Source organism: Bombyx mori, chromosome 18 (genome assembly GCF_030269925.1).
Source record: "Bombyx mori chromosome 18, ASM3026992v2".
NCBI classification, from domain to species: domain Eukaryota; kingdom Metazoa; phylum Arthropoda; class Insecta; order Lepidoptera; family Bombycidae; genus Bombyx; species Bombyx mori.
In genome coordinates this window covers 6,353,445-6,374,608 of record NC_085124.1, presented here as the reverse complement: position 1 = coordinate 6,374,608, position 21,164 = coordinate 6,353,445, and the positions used below count along the sequence as shown (strand labels likewise).

General features: G+C 35.1%; 3 protein-coding genes across 4 annotated transcripts; 2 read left to right on the top strand and 1 right to left on the bottom strand.

Moving 5' to 3' along the window:
- The first annotated feature begins 4,467 nt into the window (after nucleotides 1-4,467).
- Obp1 (odorant-binding protein 1) lies at nucleotides 4,468-7,583 on the top strand. Of its 2 annotated transcripts, XM_038017082.2 has the most exons (5): nucleotides 4,468-4,530; nucleotides 5,308-5,383; nucleotides 5,746-5,834; nucleotides 6,249-6,360; nucleotides 7,393-7,583. In XM_038017082.2, exons 1-5 carry the CDS (start codon nucleotides 4,468-4,470, stop codon nucleotides 7,479-7,481), a joined length of 429 nt encoding a protein of 142 aa, XP_037873010.1. In that variant the 3' UTR covers nucleotides 7,482-7,583. The 2 variants fall into 2 exon arrangements, with proteins under 2 accessions (XP_037873010.1, NP_001140185.1); NM_001146713.1 differs by lacking the exon at nucleotides 4,468-4,530 and having other exon boundaries at nucleotides 7,393-7,481.
- Nucleotides 7,584-10,059: 2,476 nt separating this feature from the next.
- On the top strand, nucleotides 10,060-13,061 carry LOC101743939 (uncharacterized). The gene is made up of 5 exons (XM_004928177.5): nucleotides 10,060-10,331; nucleotides 11,168-11,329; nucleotides 11,548-11,662; nucleotides 11,999-12,069; nucleotides 12,965-13,061. The coding sequence occupies exons 1-5, from the start codon at nucleotides 10,269-10,271 to the stop codon at nucleotides 12,980-12,982; spliced, it is 429 nt and encodes a 142-aa protein (XP_004928234.1). The 5' UTR covers nucleotides 10,060-10,268; the 3' UTR covers nucleotides 12,983-13,061.
- Nucleotides 13,062-15,595: 2,534 nt separating this feature from the next.
- Nucleotides 15,596-19,988, bottom strand: LOC134200555 (general odorant-binding protein 99a). Its single transcript, XM_062673646.1, has 5 exons — nucleotides 19,800-19,988; nucleotides 18,698-18,874; nucleotides 17,954-18,068; nucleotides 17,562-17,647; nucleotides 15,596-15,653 (listed from the first exon to the last, which is right to left on the bottom strand). Exons 1-5 carry the CDS (start codon nucleotides 19,854-19,856, stop codon nucleotides 15,630-15,632), a joined length of 459 nt encoding a protein of 152 aa, XP_062529630.1. The 5' UTR covers nucleotides 19,857-19,988; the 3' UTR covers nucleotides 15,596-15,629.
- Nucleotides 19,989-21,164: the final 1,176 nt, after the last annotated feature.

Sequence of the window (21,164 nt, the reverse complement as noted above, 5' to 3'; positions counted from 1 at the left end):
GTACTCATTTTATTCTACCGGTAACGCCAGTCATTTATTTACACATTTGTTTGTCCGTGTTCATTTTTACGATGAGTTTACGTATAAAGATATTTTTAATGTTTTACGTTGTTACCGTGACATGATAACTACATGGTATAGCGAGGAAAAAGAATGTGCTATATCAGATTTCTCAGACCCTTACACGAAATTGTCATTTACAAAAATTTACAATATCGTTGCGTTTCTATTTCATGACACTCAAATCAAAGTAAATATTTACCATAACAATATCCAATATCCTACGCCTTCCGAAATCAAAAAAATATTAAGAGATCACCATGATTCCACGACTGCAGGTCACCCCGGAGTCGCTCGTATGTTAGGACGAATAAAATAACTATATTGGTGGAAAAATATGCGACAAGACATAGAAAACTATGTCAAAAATTGCAAATCGTGCCAAATAAACAAACCGCTGCGCCAAGTTAATCGCTCCCCAATGATAATCACGTCTACCGCCACTAGAGCTAATGAAAAGTTATTCCTAGATTTAGTGGGGCCATTACCCGAAACACACCATAACAAATTCAAATTCATTCTTACGTTACAAGACGATCTCACTAAATATTCTCAAGCATATCCCATGGTCACATGCTCCGCCGAAGAAACAGCTCGTTCATTAGTAAAGTATATCTCCCATATCGGTATCCCTAAGATCATTATTACAGATCAAGGTGCTAACTTCTCTTCCGAAGTAATGAAGCAGTTAGAGCGTTTATTCGGAATAAAACACATTTTTGCTTCTCCATATCACCCGCAGACTTGTGGCGCCCTAGAAAGAAGTCATTCGACTCTGAAAGAATATCTTAGGTCGTATATAGTTGAAAACCAACATACATGGGACTTATATCTTAGAACAGCAATGCTAGCGTACAATTCCAATATCCACTCTACCACAGGCTTTTCACCATTAGAACTGTTATTCGGGTTTAAACCCTACATCCCTAAAAGTATAGACTCTCTCGACCTTAATACATACAGCGATTATATAAGAGCACTTAATCACCGGTTATATTACAGCCGTCAAAAAGCTTTACAAAATATAGAGTCGTCAAAAGAAAGATCAAAAAAATACTACGACTCTCACTCGAAACCGATTACCTATAATATTGGTGACATGGTCTACGTCCGTTGTCATCATAAGCAAAACAAAGCCTTATCTCCTGTATGGAAAGGTCCATACAAAATCATAAAAATAAACGGCAACCACACGGTCACCTTATTAATGAACCGTAAACACGTGCGTCACCATTATGATGAAATAAAATTAGCAAATGACGACGCACTATAGTCTTATTAAAAGCTAACTCGTTTAAATAATCCCTTTATTTTCGAACATACTTAATTCTGTTACTCAAAAAGAAAAAAATATATATATTATAATTATAATAATAATCTTACACTGAATAACTATTTGAACTTTTACTATTTTATATGTTTACTATTTTACAATATTTGATTTAGTGGTGAAAATAAACGAATGCTTACTTATTACTATTTCTGTTCCCTTTCAGGCCCATCTTAGTGCTATGTACAAGTCATCAAATCATAACCCAGATAACAGATAGTCCCGGTCTATACTACGATAGACTATCTGACGTCAAATTTACTAATGATAACTGGAATGTTGTAACTTATTTAAATACTAATAACATACAGTCTCATCTCGATAAAGTAGATCAATTATTTGAAAAAGTAAACTCTTTCTGTAAGGACTTCGAGTCCTCCAAAATCCAGTTCGATTGCATGAACGCCATTTCGTCATTACAAAGTCAACACGATAATAACATCAAAAAGTTTGCATCTGTATCCTATCTTACTAGTAGTCGACAAAGTAGATCAAAACGTGGGCTACTCGACTTTGGTGGCTCTGTTCTTAAAACATTCTTTGGCACTCTAGATTCCAACGACGGTGTCAAGTTCTCTGATGCTATCGACCAAGTACAGTCAGACGAAAAAGCTTTAGCGCATCTTATGCGTGATAATATACATGTGATAAAATCTACAATTTCCACATTTAATAATTCAATGTTAAAATTCAGTGAAAACGAGAAACGTCTAAATAAAAATCTAGAAATCATAAATTCGGCATTCGAATATATTATAAATTCTAACGATAAATTACAAATAAAAACAAAATTTAATTCTTTATTCCAGTCCTTAGAAAGTATAATCATTGCATTGTCTTTCGATATCGAAGACATAAACAACGCTATTTTATTTAGTAAAATGAATATTTTGCACCCGACTGTACTCAGCCCATATCAATTATATGTCGAGTTGGAGAAACATATAAATGACCTACCTAAGCATTGCGAACTTCCTATATCAATATCTTTACAGAACATTCACGAAGTTATCGATATTTCTAAACTAGTATGCTACTATCATAATAATCGTATTATCACTATAATTAAGATACCCCTCGTGTTACCTCAAGTCTATAACCTTTACCATATTGTTCCTATGCCAGTTCCTTATGACTTAACAAAACCAGACACTTATGCACTTATAGCACCAAACAAGCCATACATGGCATTAACAACAGATCGTATGCTTTACTCACTGTTAGAAGACTTAGACAAGTGCAAATTCGTGAGTGAAAAGTGTTATATTTGTGAATTGGGTAATGTGTATTCGACGCTTGCGAACCCAACGTGTGAGACAGTTATCTTAACCGAAGCTGTCAATAAAGTTCCAAGTTCATGTTCAGTAAAACTCTTAAGGGGTCACGTAGATTCCTTCTTTAAACTTAATAAAAATAGATGGATATTTGTTCAATCTGAGCCTGGAAAATTACATGTAACTTGTTCTAGTAATAGTCTCAACTATGATTATGTTTTGTTAGGAACAGGAATAATGTCCCTGTTTAAAGACTGTAAAGCTTTCTTCAAAACTTTACAATTTTCGTCTAGTGAAACATTTATTTCTAATGTAACAACTCAAGTAGCTAACTTCAACATTTTGGAAGATGATTGTTGCGAACGTACAAAACTAAATAAAACTTTGGCTATACTTCCCTTGTTAAAATTAAATAACCTTAATAATTTAGACTCATTGTTACACGCCAGTATTCATCTAGATACTCTAGAAAAAGAATTAAATCATTTGGAAAGTCCTTCGCACTTTCAAAAATATGCTGTTCATTATATGTCTATAAGTTATTCTCTTACTGTTCTATTTTTCTTGTACCTTATATTTAGATTTCGTAGATGGTTTTGTTCAAGTAAACATAATTCTCATTGTTGTATACAAATCTTTAATCAATGCAACAAAGATCGTAAAAACGATCATAATAATGTTACACAAACCGTGCAAATAAATAGTGAAAAAGATTATTCATGTCCTAGGCCTTTTAGGAGAAATCTTATGTTGTCAAATTCGTCCAATAGTGTCGACGTCGAGTAATGTTATAATAAATTATATTCTTTTAAATAAATTGTATAAGTTTAATTAATAATTATAATTAAGACCTTTATTAATTATAGATTTACTTACTATATCCTGTTTTCGTATTTTACTTAATAGTTACTTAAGTGTTTTTGATATTGTACTTAACGTTTATTTCTTTAAGATATAGTTACTATTTTATTTTAAGTACTTACTTGTTTTATCCTGTATCGTATGTTTTAGTTTTCCTATTTTGTTATCCAAAACAAAAGCCAAATTCTATACTTACCGCTCTAGTTTATCTCAACGTCAACGTCCGTGACCATTCATCGGTGACGATGAATCTTAAGGAGGGGGATGTTACATATGCCCCTCAGTAATAACGTAATATAAATAATAATGCCGACTAAGGCATTCTTGAATGCATTGTCTCTACATAAAGACAATATATTGCTTAAACGCGGCAGAACAGATTTGGCTTGAGTAGCGGAAACATACATCATTTGTACTACTTCTTTCATAAAATAAACTCCGTGCCAGTCTCCGTGTCCTTTTTTTTTAAAAGAGCTCCTGGACCCACCCCGTAACAGTACCACCAGCTGGCTATTCTTACTATGAAGCAATAATGCCTTTTGTTTTGTAGGGTGTGGCAGATATTGTACTGTAAAAATGAGACTTAAAAGTCATGTCTCAGGGTGGGTGGCGGTATTTACGTTGTTGATGTCTATGGGCTCCGGAGACCACTTAACACTAGATGAGCTGTGAGCTTGTCCATCTTTCTAAGAGATAAAGACAAAATCAAAAACACGTGTTACAGTGCGCTAGTTGAAATTTTGTGTTATTAATGTGTCCACTAATTAATGTGTCGTCTATAATTTGTGTGTTTGTCTTTGATAAGCGAACTTAATTACCAAAGTGTATTTAAATACACAGTTCGATCCTATAATCCAAGTTCTATGTCATCTTTTATAATGTACGTGTAAGTAAAATACAATCAGTCTATGTTGATACGGTTTGGAATGAGCCAAACTTAAAATGGAGAGAAAGGATTTTTATTTGTTGATCGTTGTTGTTGCTTTGACTAGTGGAGTTAGTTCTGTAAGTATTACGAATGAACAAACTGAAAAAAAAAATAGTTTAAAAAAACTAACAAAATGCGCTGAAAATCCAACAAAAAAATTGAAAATTAATTTTAATAAATTTGAATTAAAAATAGTGTAAGAAAAAACGATTTTATTGTAAAAATGCGTGGGGTGCTTTTCAGGATATTATCAAAATAGCCCTTCTACTTATATCTGTTCATAAAATATTTATAACTACTGATACCATGCACCCCACGCTTTTTAAGCTACGCTTACGCCTTAACAGCGTATTTTGTTAGTTTTTTTAAACTATTATTTATACTTAATTTTTTTGTAGAATTACAATTTTTACAATATTTTTTTTTAATATTGAATTGTCATCGGTCCTTAATAAGTATACCAAATTTCGAGTTAATTCGACGTTTTGAAGGGAGTCAAAATCATGTTCAAAGATTCCGTTACATACTAACATACAAATACGTCTGAAGCTAATAAAAGCGTTTTAAAAAAGAAAGTGTACCATGGTTTCATTCCTTTTTGGAATAAGTCACATGAGTATACTTGTAATGAGACCACCTAACTTAATTGCGATATTACTAAAGTTGGTTTTGTTTCTGGTTGGGGTATGATTGGGTTACACAACGTTGCTCATCGTAGGAGATAATATTGAAGCCTGTCCAATGGCTTGGAATTGGGTCTCTATGGGTTTTTATTCAACAAATCGTAACGTTAATTAGCAGCTATATCTTGATGTAAATTTAATTGTATTTGAATTAATTAAAATTCCGTGCAGATGTCGAGACAGCAACTTAAAAATTCCGGGAAAATGTTAAAGAAACAATGCATGGGAAAGAATGATGTCACGGAAGGTTTGTTTTTTTTTGGAGATTTTTTTTAGTTTGCCCTATGTTTATTTTGAGAAAATTTAATTACATATATATTATGTTTTCATGATGTTTTGTAAAATATAAAAAATAATGGATTATTGACTTGTTTCTAAATTATGGGAACATTCTTGACGACTATTGCTTTTTAATTATTATTTTTTTTTAAATTTAAATTAGCATTAAACAAGCGAAAAGACTTTGACTACATGTCTCATGGTGGAAGGTGGTGTTCATATTTATGTCGTCAGTAAAAACGATGAGCTCATCTGTCGCAAAATATAAAAATAGGTCATATATGTACTATATTTAAATGAAAAAAATATATTCGGAATAAAAATTTTCAGAGGAAATAGGAGATATAGAAAAGGGAAAATTTATAGAGCAAAAAAACGTTATGTGTTATATAGCGTGTATCTATCAAATGACTCAAATTGTAAGTAATTTCTACGAGTATTATTTGATTAATGTCTTCATTAATTCTAAGAATTTATTTTATGAGACCGAATTAGTGTCTTCTTAATACTTATACATCATATTTATTTAGATGTATATATATATTTATATACATATATGCACACATAGTAAATTCTGTTCGTTGGTAATCGTTTCACTTCAGAATGCCTGGAGTGGTTTAGGAATTTACTTATTGTTTGTTAAACACAGTGTAAATAAAATTTTAATGGGAAGAAACGCTATTTCAAATTCATTCAAAAGCAAATTCAGAATGATTTTATCATATATTTTTTTTATATTTGGCCATTGTAATGTCTTTAGCTTAGAATATGAGTACGACAATTATCTGTACGGTAACAAAGTGATGTCTGTCTATTATTATTTATATTTTTAGATTAAAAATAACAAAATAAGTTATGAAGCATCAATAAAACAGATCGATTTGATGTATCCTCCAGAACTAAAAGAATCTGCTAAAGCATCAGCCGGCAGATGCAAAGACGTTTGTAAGTTTTTTTTTTCCTTTCTTTTATTTAAAAATTATATTAAATTATTATAAAATCTAAATATGATGTACAAAGTGATTATCTTTGTACATCATATTTAGATGTTCATTTAAATCGGACTATATGAATATTATTAATAAATTCTTATTATATTTTTGTACCTTTAAATTAAAAATTGGGCACGCGGTCCAACTGACGCTATCAGGTTTTTGGGACCCATATTAACGATAACGTACGAAACGTTGTTCATCACAAAGATTGAAATCTTAAATGATATTGCACTTTGACATCGATGGACTGGTTGATAATACCTACCCGCCCAGATTCCTAATATATACTATCAGTAAACAGCATCAAAGAATTCGTATCGACTTTATTAAACATGTTTTAACACGTTGACTGCCATGTAGATCACCGGTGCCCTACGCAACGCACTGAGGTAAATAAGTCGATTTCGGTTACTAAGCACCTGGATTGCCTAACTTTTCTTTCTTTTGTTTGTTAATGTACGTTTTAGTCTTTTAGGTCTCTTAGAAATAGATTCATTCTCAGTATCTTCGGATTTTTCCCAGAGTCTACTAGATATTCCGGGGCCATTACTAAGAAGATCGCAGAAAGAAATCAAAGTAATTAATTGAGTGCGCCCCGTAGGGCATCGGTGACCTACATGGCAGTCAACGTGTTAATAAATTCTTATTATATTTTTGTACCTTTAAATTAAAAATTAGGCACGCGGTCCAACTGACGCTATCAGGTTTTTGGGACCCATATTAACGATAACGTACCAAACGTTGTTCATCACAAAGATTGAAGTCTTAAATGACATTGCACTTTGACATCGATGGACTGGTTGATAATACCTACCCGCCCAGGTTCCTAATATATACTATCAGTAATTCAGCATCAAAGAAGTCGTATCGACTTTATTAAACATATTTTAAAACTTTATATTTTATGAGTTTAATTAAGAATTTTAAATCTAATAGTAAGTAGTAAATGTATGTTGTTTTTAGACGGATTTGAATTTTACAGCGAAAAAGTACAAGGATATATGTGAAGCATCGTACTGGACTGCGAAATGTATGTATGAAGACAACCCTAAAGATTTTATCTTTGCGTAATATTTAAAAATTAAAAAAAAATGTAAAATAAAAAAAATGTTTTAAAAAAAATGTAAATAACCAACGCACTATACATGTAATTAAAATAGTCAAATTATTGTACGGTCTGTTTTATTTATTACCCAACAAGTAAATCCATACTAATTTTACAAATGCGAAAGTGTGTGTTGTTTGTCCTTCTTTCACATTGAAATGGAGCAACGGATTGATATGTTTTTTTTAAAGTGATAGTATTAATTCAAAAGAGTGACATAGACTACCATTTATCCCGAAAAAACATGTCATTCCTACAAGAAACTACACTGACGCGTTTGCTTGACCACCCGGGCGAAGCCGCGTGTAGCAGCTGGTATGAAATGGCAATTAAATTAATAGGATTTATTAAACTATTAAAATAATAGACTTTGTCTTCTCTTTTAGAAGCGTATGAGGACTATTAGATGGTACGACCGGTCACTCGTATTGAATATTATGAGTATGTGAGTGCTATGGTTCGAATTTTGTAGGCGGTTTTGTTTTATTTCAAGTAGTTGAAAATTTTTCGCAGTTAAACATCAGGTACTGGTACAGGTACTGGTGGTAGGACCTCTTGTGAGTCCGCACGGGTAGGTACCACCGCCCCGCCTATTTCTGCCGTGAAGCAGTAATGCGTTTCGGTTTGAAGGGTGGGGCAGCCGTTGTGACTATACTGAGACCTTAGAACTATATCTCAAGGTGTGTGGCGCATTTACGTTGTAGATGTCTATGGGCTCCAGTAACCACTTAACATCAGGTGGGCTGTGAGCTCGTCCACACAGCTAAGCAATAAAAAAAAAAAAAAGGTAACATAGGGTAGACAAAGTAATATAAGGTATTTTGTAAGCACACAAGAATAGATATATCACCGTCCTGTTTCTGTCACGCTCATGAGTTCCGGTTTGAATGACTAGACCGCTATTAATATAATACAATAGAGACGTCAATTTGTTTGACACATAGACTCGGGTAACCAACATCACTTAGGCATACTAGGAATTTCACATTAATTTAGTCCTGATAAAAATTACTAAGTGGTCAATGCAGTTGAGACTCTTGTCACAAGATAAAAATTCGCTATTCAGTTATAGGTCCACATATAATTTGAAAACAATATATAATTATAATAAAAACAACACTCAGTCACTCATTCGCTAAAAAAATAGAATACCCATTTCTTCTAGGGCGATAGCCCTCTTTCGCCACATATCCTGCATACCTCCCAGGGGCGGCAACCTTGCAAAAAAGGCCCTTGATATTCTTGGTCCGGGGATATTACTACGCCGAGTTGATTGATTGGGGAGGTGACTTTTCTCCATCTGTTGCGGTAGGAGATATGCATCGAGTACCGAGTCTGAAAGTCGACTGTGCTGACTGTATTTTTCACAGAGGTCATTTTGATGCGCTGCTACCAACCTCAGCGGTTTGGACTTTCTTAGCTATGAAGGACTTATTCCTATTGGAGTATTAAAGAGTCGTATCGTGGGCGAAAGCAAATATCATTTTGAAATAGACTGAAGAGACGAGGAGAGAACGAAGCCTTGTAGGATTCTGACCGCGAACAGGCAAGAGGCGGAGCGAGTTCCCTCGACCAGATACCGAATAGAACGGCTTGCCAAGAAGTCTTGTAAGGTCTGTCCAATGCGCCAATGTTCGACAATTTGTAGATCAAAACTTTGAGTCAAACTTTGTCGAATGCCTTCGTGATGTTCGACATACTGACAGCAAACACATATACTCTTCCTCCTCACGGCTTATTCTTCATTACTGAGGGTCGTGATTACAACACATGCTCACGATTGACTCCCACGGTGAAGGAATAACATCGTGTAATAAAATTTATAATTGGCGTAGTTACTGGTGGTAGGATCACTTGTGAGTCCGCGCGGGTAGGTACCACCACCCTGCCTATTTCTGCCGTGAAGCAGTAATGCGTTTCGGTTTGAAGAGTGGGCAGTCGTTGTAACTATACTGAGGTCTTAGAACTGATATATCAAGGTGGGTGGCGCATTTACGTCGTAGATGTCTATGGGCTTCAGTAACCACTTATTCCTTCACCGTGGAAGTCAATCGTGAACATTTGTTGAGTACGTATTTCATTAGAAAAATTGGTACCCGCCTGCGGGATTCGAACACCGTTGCATCACTTCAACACGAATGCACCGGACGTCTTATCCTTTAGGCCACGACGACTTCAAAATTCAAGGTGAGCTGTAATCTTGTCACCCATTTAAGCAATTAAAAAAATACCTTAATAAGAGATTAATTTATCTTTGCTCATCCATCTGTGTGCGTTTTTAGCGTTCTTTTTAGCGTTACACCTGGAGTGTACCATGTAACTTGGTGTTGAGAGCTAAGCGAATTCTAATACACGCCTTATTCATATTATTATGATTCTAAATATGCAATATGTGGTTATTTTAGCACATATTATCATTGACCTTGAATTATCATGATTTTATAGCGTAAAACTGCCAGTAAAATTATATCAAATTGTCGCATTTCAGTTGTACACCTATGTATTGACCAGGATTAAAATTATAGCTATTTACAAATACATATTAGTGAATAATTTCAATGTCACTAATACCAGTGGGTTGTTAAATATAAATGCAGTGTAGCTGTTTGCGATTAAAATGTAAAAATTACCTCTCTTGACATAAAATTACTTCAATAAAAATATATAAAAGTTGCCGTAGTATTCTAGTGTACGTAAAACATCAAACCAAGAAACTAAAACGTGTCGCGCGGAAAACAATTTAATAAAATAAAATGTTGAAGATTCACGTACTACTGTGTTTTGGAATGGCAATCCTATATTTTGGGAGTACAAAGGTAATTTTATATGTTTTTTTTTTTTTGCGAAAGATTTAGGCTTTCTATCTTTCTAGTCGTCGGTCACGGTAAATGAACTAAGAAATCATACGAGACAAAATAAAAATTAACAACTCGGTTAAAAAAAAGAAGTTAATATTGATTCGAACTCTAGCAATGTGATTAATGGTGTAAAAATTATAGGATTTAGAATTTCTAATCAAAAAAACAAGGCAAATATTACAGTAAAAGAGCCAAGTTTGCACATAAATCAGTTTTTATTAAAATGTACAGCATTTTGTGTTCGGACTATGAAATTCATCAATTAGTGTGGTTCATTTGAATTTACGGTAGCGACCAAAGTTTTAAATATTTGTCCTTTTTACATCCGGTGTTGAATGGTTACCGGAGCTCACAGACATATACAACGTAAATACAAGGGCGGATCCAGTTTTGGCGCCAGGAGGGGGTCACATAGTCAAATTTAGATGCGTTCGTTCCCAAACGTTTGCCATTATACAAAGTTATTATATTATATTAAATTAATTAAATATTGAAAGTATGTCGTTACATAAAATCTGTATGGTGACAAAATATATAAATAAAATCATTATATTCAATTAGTGGTCCACCTAAGTCCTGGAAACAGCTCAGGGGGTGGTCATGGCCCCCATGACCCCCCCCCCCTGGATCCGCCATTGCGTAACCAGCACCAGGACAGGTGGACGAGCAAAGGCTCAGCCAAGAGGGGTTTATTTTATTTGCACACACACATACACACACACACGTTTCTAAGGTTCTGTTTAAAAAGAATAGTTTATTTGTGCACTTTAAAACTGTTAATGTTATTTTCGAAGGCTGTGACACCAGAAGAATCAAAAGCATTCGAAGCGTTTGCAAAACCCCTAATAGAGCAATGCCAGAAAGATTTTGGGATGGATAAGGAATCCTTTGCTCAGAAAAATCTAGACGAAATCGACGAATGTTTAATAGCTTGCGTCGTTGAAAAATTTGGTATTGTAAGTAGAATAAGAACATTGTATGTACTATACTGCTTCGAAGATAACTAAGACATTTTATAAGCAATGCTTAGTTATGAAATATTAATAGTATAGCCTTTTATTGCGTAACTTTAAATAACAGCCAATTAACTTTTAAATTACAAAAGAGTCCACACATAATGACAAAAAAAAAGTTTTTTAATATTAAAATCGTAATTCTATATTATGTATTACAGACGAATGATGAAAAAATTGATGGTGATGCACTCAAAGCCTTAGTTACAAAGTTTGTTGGAAATGAAGAGGAAAGAAATAAAATTAATAAAATCGTTGAAGAATGTACGGAGGATGGTAAACATCAGCATTTAAATTTTACTGGTTTAGGTTGATGATTTTTTTCTGATAAATTCAATTTAGATAAATAGTTCAGTTTTCTAAATGGAGTCTTGTAGTTGCTTATTTACTGACATTTATTAAATGACTGACTGATCCTAACATTGATTTATAAAGAGGCTCATAATGGTTGGTTATCCAAGAAATTCGTACACAGAAACTGATGACATGAAAATGGGTTCCAAACTATGGCTTTTAATTTAATAGACTGCAACAACTTATCATATCCTTGTTAAAACAAAGTCGAATCAGATTTGTCTAATTTGATTTAATTAATATCAATTTAATTCGCAGCCAACAAATCTGGAGATGGGACTTGTAACACTTCCACAATATTATTCCTATGCCTACTTAAAAATGGAAAGGTAAGTGTGGCGAATTCTAAGGCCATAGATTTTTTTACAAGTATTATGATTCGCCGCAAGGCTCCGTCTAATTGTTATTTGAAAATATTTTATCTTGGACTCAATACGTTTAACTTTAAGTTGAAAATCGCACATCATATTAAATGGTGCGTTTCAACTGATAATTAATCCTACTAATATTATAAATGGGAAACTTTGTAAGAATGTATGGACGTATGTTTATTACTTTTTTACGCAAAAACTACTGAATGGATTTTGATGAATCTTTATAATAATATAGCTTACACATTAGAATAACACATAGGCTATAATTTATAAAGGAATAGTGTGTTTTAAATTATCCAAAATATAACGATAAGTGTCAAGGAAATAAAAAAAAAATCTACCATCTGCAAGCTATTTTACCGTGCGCTGCAAAAGCCGTTGAAGTTAGACATATATATATAATGTATTATCGAAATCTTTATCTTAGGTACCTAGTTCTACAAAAATCTGCGTCGTTTGAATATTGATGACTTTAAACAACTGAGTGCGCGACATCATGAAAGATGAAGATAGAAAAGTCATATAAGATCAATAATAAATTACAGTTTCCGAAGCGAAGCGCGGGCGGTTCGCTAGTTTTTTAAAGAACAGTAACGACTAGTATTACTCGTATTTATAACTTGTGATAAGAACTTTGTTCTTTCATATAGAGCTTTCATATAAAAAAAAATGGTTTACTATTATTACATCATTAAACGTATTATATTACGAAATATTCGCCTTTAACAAAATGCATGCAGTCACCTAATTGAAAATACACAAAAGTAATCATGATTATTTTTTAATGTTTTAGTTCTACATTCCTTGGTCACCAGAATATTTGCATAATTTATTTTTTTGTTTTTTCCAGGATCTATGGGGATTTTAAGCCATCGATTATGATGCGAAAAAGAAAACACACGTTCACAATTGCTTGATATTAAAATTCATTATTGAACCATACGCAATTTTTTTTTTTTTATCTATCTTACTTTTATTACGGTAGAGCGTATTGAGAGCTGGCATGAATAGGTATCACCATCTTGCCTATTTCTGCAGCGAAAAAGTTATGCTTACCGGTTTGAAAATTGTACAGCTGTTACAATACAGTTGAGGCCAGTGGCTGGTGGCGGAATTTAAATTGTGATGATCATGGGCTCCGTTACCAACTTAAAATCATGTAGCCCATTGCAAAAAAAAAACTAATTTCATATTTGGCTTTACCTGATCCAGCCCTGTTTTTTTGAACATTACTATTGGATATGTTCAACATTCAACATGGTGAACCCGCACCACTATTATTTTTGTTTCTGTGTCGAATTAAGGCTTAAACCGTAAGCTCAATCGCATTCGTTAATTGTATTTTTTATACAAAAAGTATATATGCTGTACGACTCTTTGTAGATATGTATTCGTATGTATTTGGTGGCAGTTTTTCAGTTTTTGATATAGCAGCTTAGCTCTTAATCTTACGAGAACGATTACTTGAAGAATAAGCATGAATCCACTTAGTTAGTAAGGAATAAAATATAAGCATTTCAATGGAAATTTTATTGCTCTCGTGTTGATTCATCGAATCACGTTGTTGTATTTTAATGACTTGTATTCTTGTTTATTCTCAATTATATCTACATACATTGCATTGCTTACTTGTAGTAGGCAATTAACGGTAAGGTGATTTAACGAATGCCTTGATCTTGAGTCTTTGTTGCCAGTCGCTTCACGTTAAGCATGCCGAAATTTTGTTTTGTTTCATATCAAAGCAATAGGTAAGTAAAAAAAGTAAATCGGTTACCTTGAGCTCTGATTTAATGACACTAGTTTATATACGAGATACTTCCGAGCGTCTGAGCGTCTTACTTATAATTTCAAACTTTGTTATCTTATAAGGAAACGTTAATAACATTCTTGTCCTTTAGATGCATCTAAATATTATTTCACAAGGTGAATACGACTGTCTGCCTTGGAACATGAAATCGAAGATGCGTAAACATACTTAAGTAGTCTGTCGGTCGAAGTCTCAATGGTATTGTGGGTGTCGAGTGAGCCATACTTGAAACCAGACTGCATTGGTTAGTTCGCGGCAGGAGTATGGCGAATGGTGATGTCCGTGCTGGCTTTCAAAATCACCTTTTTTATTTATATTGCTTAGGTGGTTGGGCGAGCTCACAGCCCACCTGGTGTTAAGTGGTTACTGGAGCTCATAGACATCCACAACGTAAATGCGCCACCCACCTTGAGATATAAGTTCTAAGGTCTCAAGTATAGTTACAACGGTTGCCCCACCCTTCAAACCGAAACGCATTACTGCTTCACGTCAGAAATAGGCAGAGTGGTGGTACCTACCAGTGCGGACTCACAAGAGGTCCTACCACCAGTAAATCAGCATCTGCCTGTTTCTTCCATAAGCAGACATTCTATTCGAACGATAGAGAAGCCGTAATGAAAGACATTTTAAACGTCTACTTCGCAATTGGTACTTACCTTCAAAAATAGAATTAAAATAGTTGAATATCTCGATACTAGTATACCGGCACGTACATACACACCATATAATGGACTATGAATTTGATTTAAAATGTTGATCACATAAACTTTACTCAAAACAAATATATAACTTTAAAGTATATGCGTAAATCAGCAAGTCTTGATAATGGGATAAACGTTTTTTTGTATCCTATATTATATGCCTATCTGTTGTTAAGTAGTTACCAGGGCCCATAGACATCAACAACGTAAATGCTGCCATTGCTTTTGAAACATGAGTCTTAAGTCTAAATTTTATAATACAACGGCTACTCCACGCTTTAAGCTGAAATGCATTACTGCTTCACTGCAGAAATAGGCAGGGTGATGGTACTTAGCAGTACGGGCTTACAAGACCGGTACACGTAAAAAAGACGACACGATAGAGGTACCACCAACATTCATCTAGGAGCGTATAATATACGATTGGTCACTACCAATTATATGATGTTATATGTATATTTTTTTCGACAACGACGCACGGTCACCAGATAGGAAAGAGAAGATATACATACATATACTGGTGGTAGGACCTCTTGTGAGTCCGCACGGGTAGGTACCACCACCCTACCTACTTCTGCCGTGAAGCAGTAATTCGTTTCGGTTTGTAGGGTGGAGCAGCCGTTGTAACTATACTGAGGCCTTAGTACTTATCTCAAGTTGGGTGGCGCATTTACGTCGTAGATGTCTATGGGCTCCAGTAACCACTTAACATCAGGTGGACTGTGAGCTCGTCCACCCATGTAAGCAATAAAAAAAAAAACAAAAAAAAAATTAAAAGGCAACGGCCTGGCATTGCTGAAGTCTATGGGCGACGGTAACCACTCACCATCATCCGGATGCTCGTCTACCTACAAGGGCAATACAAAAAAAAAACTTTATGATTTATATAATAAAACAATATCATGTTTTTTTGAATGCTTTAATTAATTAATTAGTTGAGTGAAAAACTCTTTTTCTTGTTTCGTAATTTATGTGCTTAGTACACAACATTACCTTTTCGATCGTCTTCAAAAATCGATGTTGAAACCAAACTGAAACAAATAAATAATAAAAATCAATTGCGGTTACTTGTAATAAACATCCAAAAATCCTATAAGTAAAGTAAATCACTTGACCTGGAGTCCATCTAACCGAACTCAAGAGGAAGTTTTCGATTCGGACCGTTTTTGACTATTCAACGAGATACAGTTTGCATGTAGCAAATTTTTGCGAACTGTAAAACTTTTACTTTTACAGCATTACTTAAGTAGAAAATTAACAAAAATCTATATATATATAAAAATGAACTGCTGTTCGTTAGTCTCGCTAAAATTCGAGAACCGCTGGACCGATTTGGCTCATTTTAGTCTTGAATTATTTGTGGAAGTCCAGAGAAGGTTTAAAATGTAGATAAATATGAAAATGCTCGGAATTAAATAAAAATAACAATTTTGTTTTTCCTTTGATGTGTCCCCCGTTGGACGGATTCCTTTTGTTTGTTTTAAGTTTATTTCATACAAAAGTTTAGGTCTTTTATTTATCGATTGAGGCACTACGAAGTTTGCCAAGTCAGCTAGTATTAAATAAAAATGAATTCATATTTAATATTGTTTGTCGAGAGAAAAATACATCACAACGGTTTGATTTTCAAACTATTCAACATGGGCGTGCCGGATAGTCTCGTGCTCATCATACGGGACTTCTTGTCGAACCGCTCTTTTCGATATCGAGTCGAGGGAACCCGCTCCTCCCCACGACCTCTCACAGCTGGAGTCCCGCAAGGCTCTGTCCTCTCACCCCTCCTATTTAGCTTATTCGTTAACGATATTCCCCAGTCGCCGCCGACCCATTTAGCTTTATTCGCCGACGACACGACTGTTTACTATTCCAGTAGAAACAAGTCCCTAATCGCGAAGAAGCTTCAGAGCGCAGCCCTAGCCCTAGGACAGTGGTTTCGAAAATGGCGCATAGAAATCAACCCAGCGAAAAGTACTGCGGTGCTATTTCAGAGGGGAAGCTCCACACGGATTTCCTCCCGGATTAGGAGGAGGAATCTCACACCCCCGATTACTCTCTTTAGACAACCCATACCCTGGGCCAGGAAGGTCAAGTACCTGGGCGTTACCCTGGATGCATCGATGACATTCCGCCCGCATATAAAATCAGTCCGTGACCGTGCCGCGTTTATTCTCGGTAGACTCTACCCCATGATCTGTAAGCGGAGTAAAATGTCCCTTCGGAACAAGGTGACACTTTACAAAGCTTGCATAAGGCCCGTCATGACTTACGCGAGTGTGGTGTTCGCTCACGCGGCCCGCACACACATAGACACCCTCCAATCTCTACAATCCCGTTTTTGCAGGTTAGCCGTCGGAGCTCCGTGGTTCGTGAGGAACGTTGACCTACACGACGACCTGGGCCTCGAATCTATCCAGAAATACATGAAGTCAGCGTCGGAACGGTACTTCGATAAGGCTATGCGTCATGATAATCGCCTTATCGTTGCCGCCGCTGACTACGCCCCGAATCCTGATCACGCAGGAGCCAGTCACCGTCGACGCCCTAGACACGTCCTTACGGATCCATCAGATCCAATAACCTTTGCATTAGACGCCTTCAGCTCTAACACTAGGAGCAGGCTTAGGGACCCCGGTAACCGTACTCGTCGAACTCGACAAAGAGTTCGCCGTGCAACCTAAACCATGAATCAGCTCGCTGAGTTTCTCGCCGGATCTTCTCAGCGGGTCGCGATTCCGATCCGGTAGTAGATTCATTCGCGAAGCAGCTGCTCTTGAGCTGTTAGGTCTCCTTCGGAAGCGCTCGGGTAGCTGTTAGCAAATCCCACCCCTCCTGGCTGAGCCTTTGCTCGCCCACCTGTCCTGGTGAAACTGGAAAGGCCTCCGGGCCACCAGTAATTCTTCAATCATAAAAAAAAAAAGAAAAATACATATAACACATACCTCTAAAGAGTTTTCAATGAGACAATTGTAAGCGAGCTTTGCGCGTTCACAACCTTTTACACCGTCACCGACGGCTTCTCCATTGACTGAAAAAGACATGAAAAGAAAAATCAAAATATTCCACTTCTTCCACTACGCTGTATTTTTACACTTACGACTTGAGGATTTAAAAATTTTCAAAGGACCTAATTTACTTGTGAAGGTACGTTGGAATTCCTATGCTACTGATCAGATGACTGATGATCCTATGTCAAACTGTACCTTGGAATTGACAATAAAGTATTAATCCTCTCTAATAACCTTTTAGCACTAGACTGGTGGTGAACTCGACTGCCAACCATTGTAATGTAATTTTCGAACCTCACAATTCCCAAAGGTTTTAATACCCGTACCTTTAGCACATCTATTAAGGAATTCTTCGAGATTCTTTACTTCCTCATCCGCATTGAATATTCCCTTGGCTTTTTCTAAGGCAGAGTTGTGTGACAGATTTCCTTTGTCATCGAACTGTTAAAAAAGATGATTAATTGGATTGCTTGCGACGTTTGGAGTCAATAGAAAACGTACATTTATATAATACGCATCATCAATCCTAATGATAAAAAAATTGGCCTTTAAGAAAAACAGTTCAAATAATAATATTAGGTACACTTAGGAACCTTTTGTTCTATTGAATACGAATATGAAGTCAAGCGGCAATGTTGGTGATTCCTGGTACGGTATTATAAGGAAATCGTGGTAGGTGTATCAAAATATGATTGTGAGTTGGGTCGCGATTCCGATCCGGTGGCAGATTCTGCAAGGCACTGCTCTTGCTTGGGCCAGTGTTAAAAAATTCCCTCAGGTTGACCCGTGACATCATCTACCCGTCCGGTCGTAGATGGAATAGCCCCTTAGGATACCAGCATATATGTAGGGGGAAAAAATTGCGTTTTATGAAAAAAATATTAATAATTGGCACGGATATTGTTTGATACTCAGTAAATGGATATTGTTTCTATTCTCAGTGCTGTCTACTATATTATTGACTTTGGGAATTTGTTTGTGTCTTTTTTTTTAAAAAGCGCAAAATGCGGATTTTTTATTTCAAAATCAGATTATTAGCTTAATCTGATTTTTGGTTGACTTATACTTACGAGTCCAATCTTATTGAATATGCAAGCAACAAAACAGCCCGCGTTTACACCACTTGGGAATTTCTTGTTTTTGAAAGAATTTATATCGTCTATAGAGATAGGATGTTCCACAATACATTCTGCTCCAATTTCTATGAATTTCGATTGTATCTTATTTTTTTGTTCGTCTGTCAGTGCCTGTAATGTGAATGTTGCTTTTATTTGATGATTTGATAGGTTTGCTAATACAGATTGCAACTGCATTCTGTATTAGGAAATAGTAAATGTTACATACCTAAAAAAAATGTTGTTAATTTGGTTCGTATCGGTCTTTTCTCGTACCCATTAAATTATTCTTCTTGATTGGAGTTATAAGTAAAACAGCTCAACTTATCGCTTTATTTTTTAGTAATGGGCTTTTTTGGTAATGAATTATGAATTATTCGAAACAAAGGTGCTGTACAGCTTCATCTCATGTTTGTAATTTAATTTCATTGAACACCCGTTACAACAAAATCGATCAATCACAGTAACGATTGATACGAAACAGTTTATACAAACCACAGTAACTTTTAATACGAAACGGAAATAATAATAATAATCTTAGCGACAAACGCAGGAACGCTGTCCAACTTCATATAAATTTGAGTTAACTTTTACGTGATCGAGAAGTTAAAAAACTTAAACACTAGAGGTTCCGCAGTAGTCGAAATTCGACTATAATAATTAATTGTAAGTTTGTACACTATTATGATTGTATTTTATACTTCTATAATCACAAATTAGGCCACACTAAAAAAATATTAATAAAGACAAACAATATTTAATCTATTCTCAATTTTACAACAGACGTCAAGAACAAAAGTTGGCAATAAATAGCATGCGTGTGTGCGTCAAATACATGGTATGTAGTGTGTGTAATGTTTTCTTTATTGATTTATTGTATCTTTTACGCATTATTTAAAAAAAAAAATCAGCATTGTGCACTTCTTCTCTATATTCTGTATAAGTGTGGAAAATTTCATACTCCTCCGTCCGCGCAATTTTCGAAAAAAGGGATACAAAGTTTTTCCTTCACGTATTAATGTATAGATAATTACATATAATTACATATAATACTTACGTCAGAGTACTTCAAGGTCAAAACGGACAGAACAAAAAAAACCATAAACGAAGTCATTTTGCTTGTACTTCAGCTGTCTTGTTGGGAACTGATGTTTGATTTTGGACACTCCGCCGTTTTATACTAAACGAAAACGCGAAGACATTGTCAATATCCTGTGTGACAATGCTCGGTATTTTGAATCAATGATATGGTTTAATTGATTAGCCGATTCACCATTGTTTGAAACAACGAAGGTGTTGAAATAAACGGATTCAGATATTAATTGCATGGAATTAAAAAAAAAAACAATATAGCAGGAATGTTTTTACTAATTCTAGTTCTTCGTGAATGTAGTAACGCAGTAGGACCCAGACACAACAACATCAATGTGCCACAAATTTGATGTTACAATTTTTCGTATTAGTAAAATTTGAATTTAATATTGAATATAAATAACATCTGCATACGGACTCATGTACTATTATTATAAAGCAAAGTTACTTGATTTTTAATAACTAGTTACTAGTCAAACCTGGCCCGCTTTGTTGGTCTATCTTGGACTGGACTTTGATCCGATTAATATCAAACTTAATAAGATCACCCGTAAAGTCAATCCTAAAGATTACTCCGAAATTGGTCTTGCCGTTTCAAAGTCTACAGGGAACAATCATCGACATCGACTTTTATATTAATAGGCTATACTTGATATATTGTTATAAAGAAGCACTGTAAAAACTGAGACCTTGAGAACCTGAGAACTCACGTCGGTGGTGGGTGGCGGCATTTACGTTGTAAATGTATTTGGGCTCTGGTAACTAAATACTTAGCATCAGGTGGGCTATGAGATCGTCCACCCGCTTAAGAAAAAAAAAAGATGCGTGGTGTCGTGTCGTTATTTTTTGTACGTTATTACAAAGTTAAGTCGTACATTATGTGCATTACTAATTTGTACGTTATTACTAAGTTAAGTCGTACACTGTGTGCATTACTAATAAAAATCTTACGTAACGGACGTTTTTTCCCGGTTAGGGTACCCCTCCGCATTGTCTCATAAGGAACTTCGTTCCAAAAAGTGTAATAGCTCGATATTTATTAACTTTTCAACAAAACGGGACACCGTTGTTAGTAAACATATCAAATACGACGCCGCGGCGCCGTTATAGAATACAAGACTTCGATCTTATTATGTCGCAAGGGTGGTGCCTTGGCGTTGTGATGTCCATAGGCTTAGGTTACCTCTTTACATCAAGTGGGCTGTGAACTCGTTCATTAATCTAAGCATTAGAAAAACGAATAAGTTTAAGCGATACAGCTACTGATATCCGGACGTAAAACTTAAAGCGAAGTATATATACATATATAAGTATATGTATGTAGGTACAT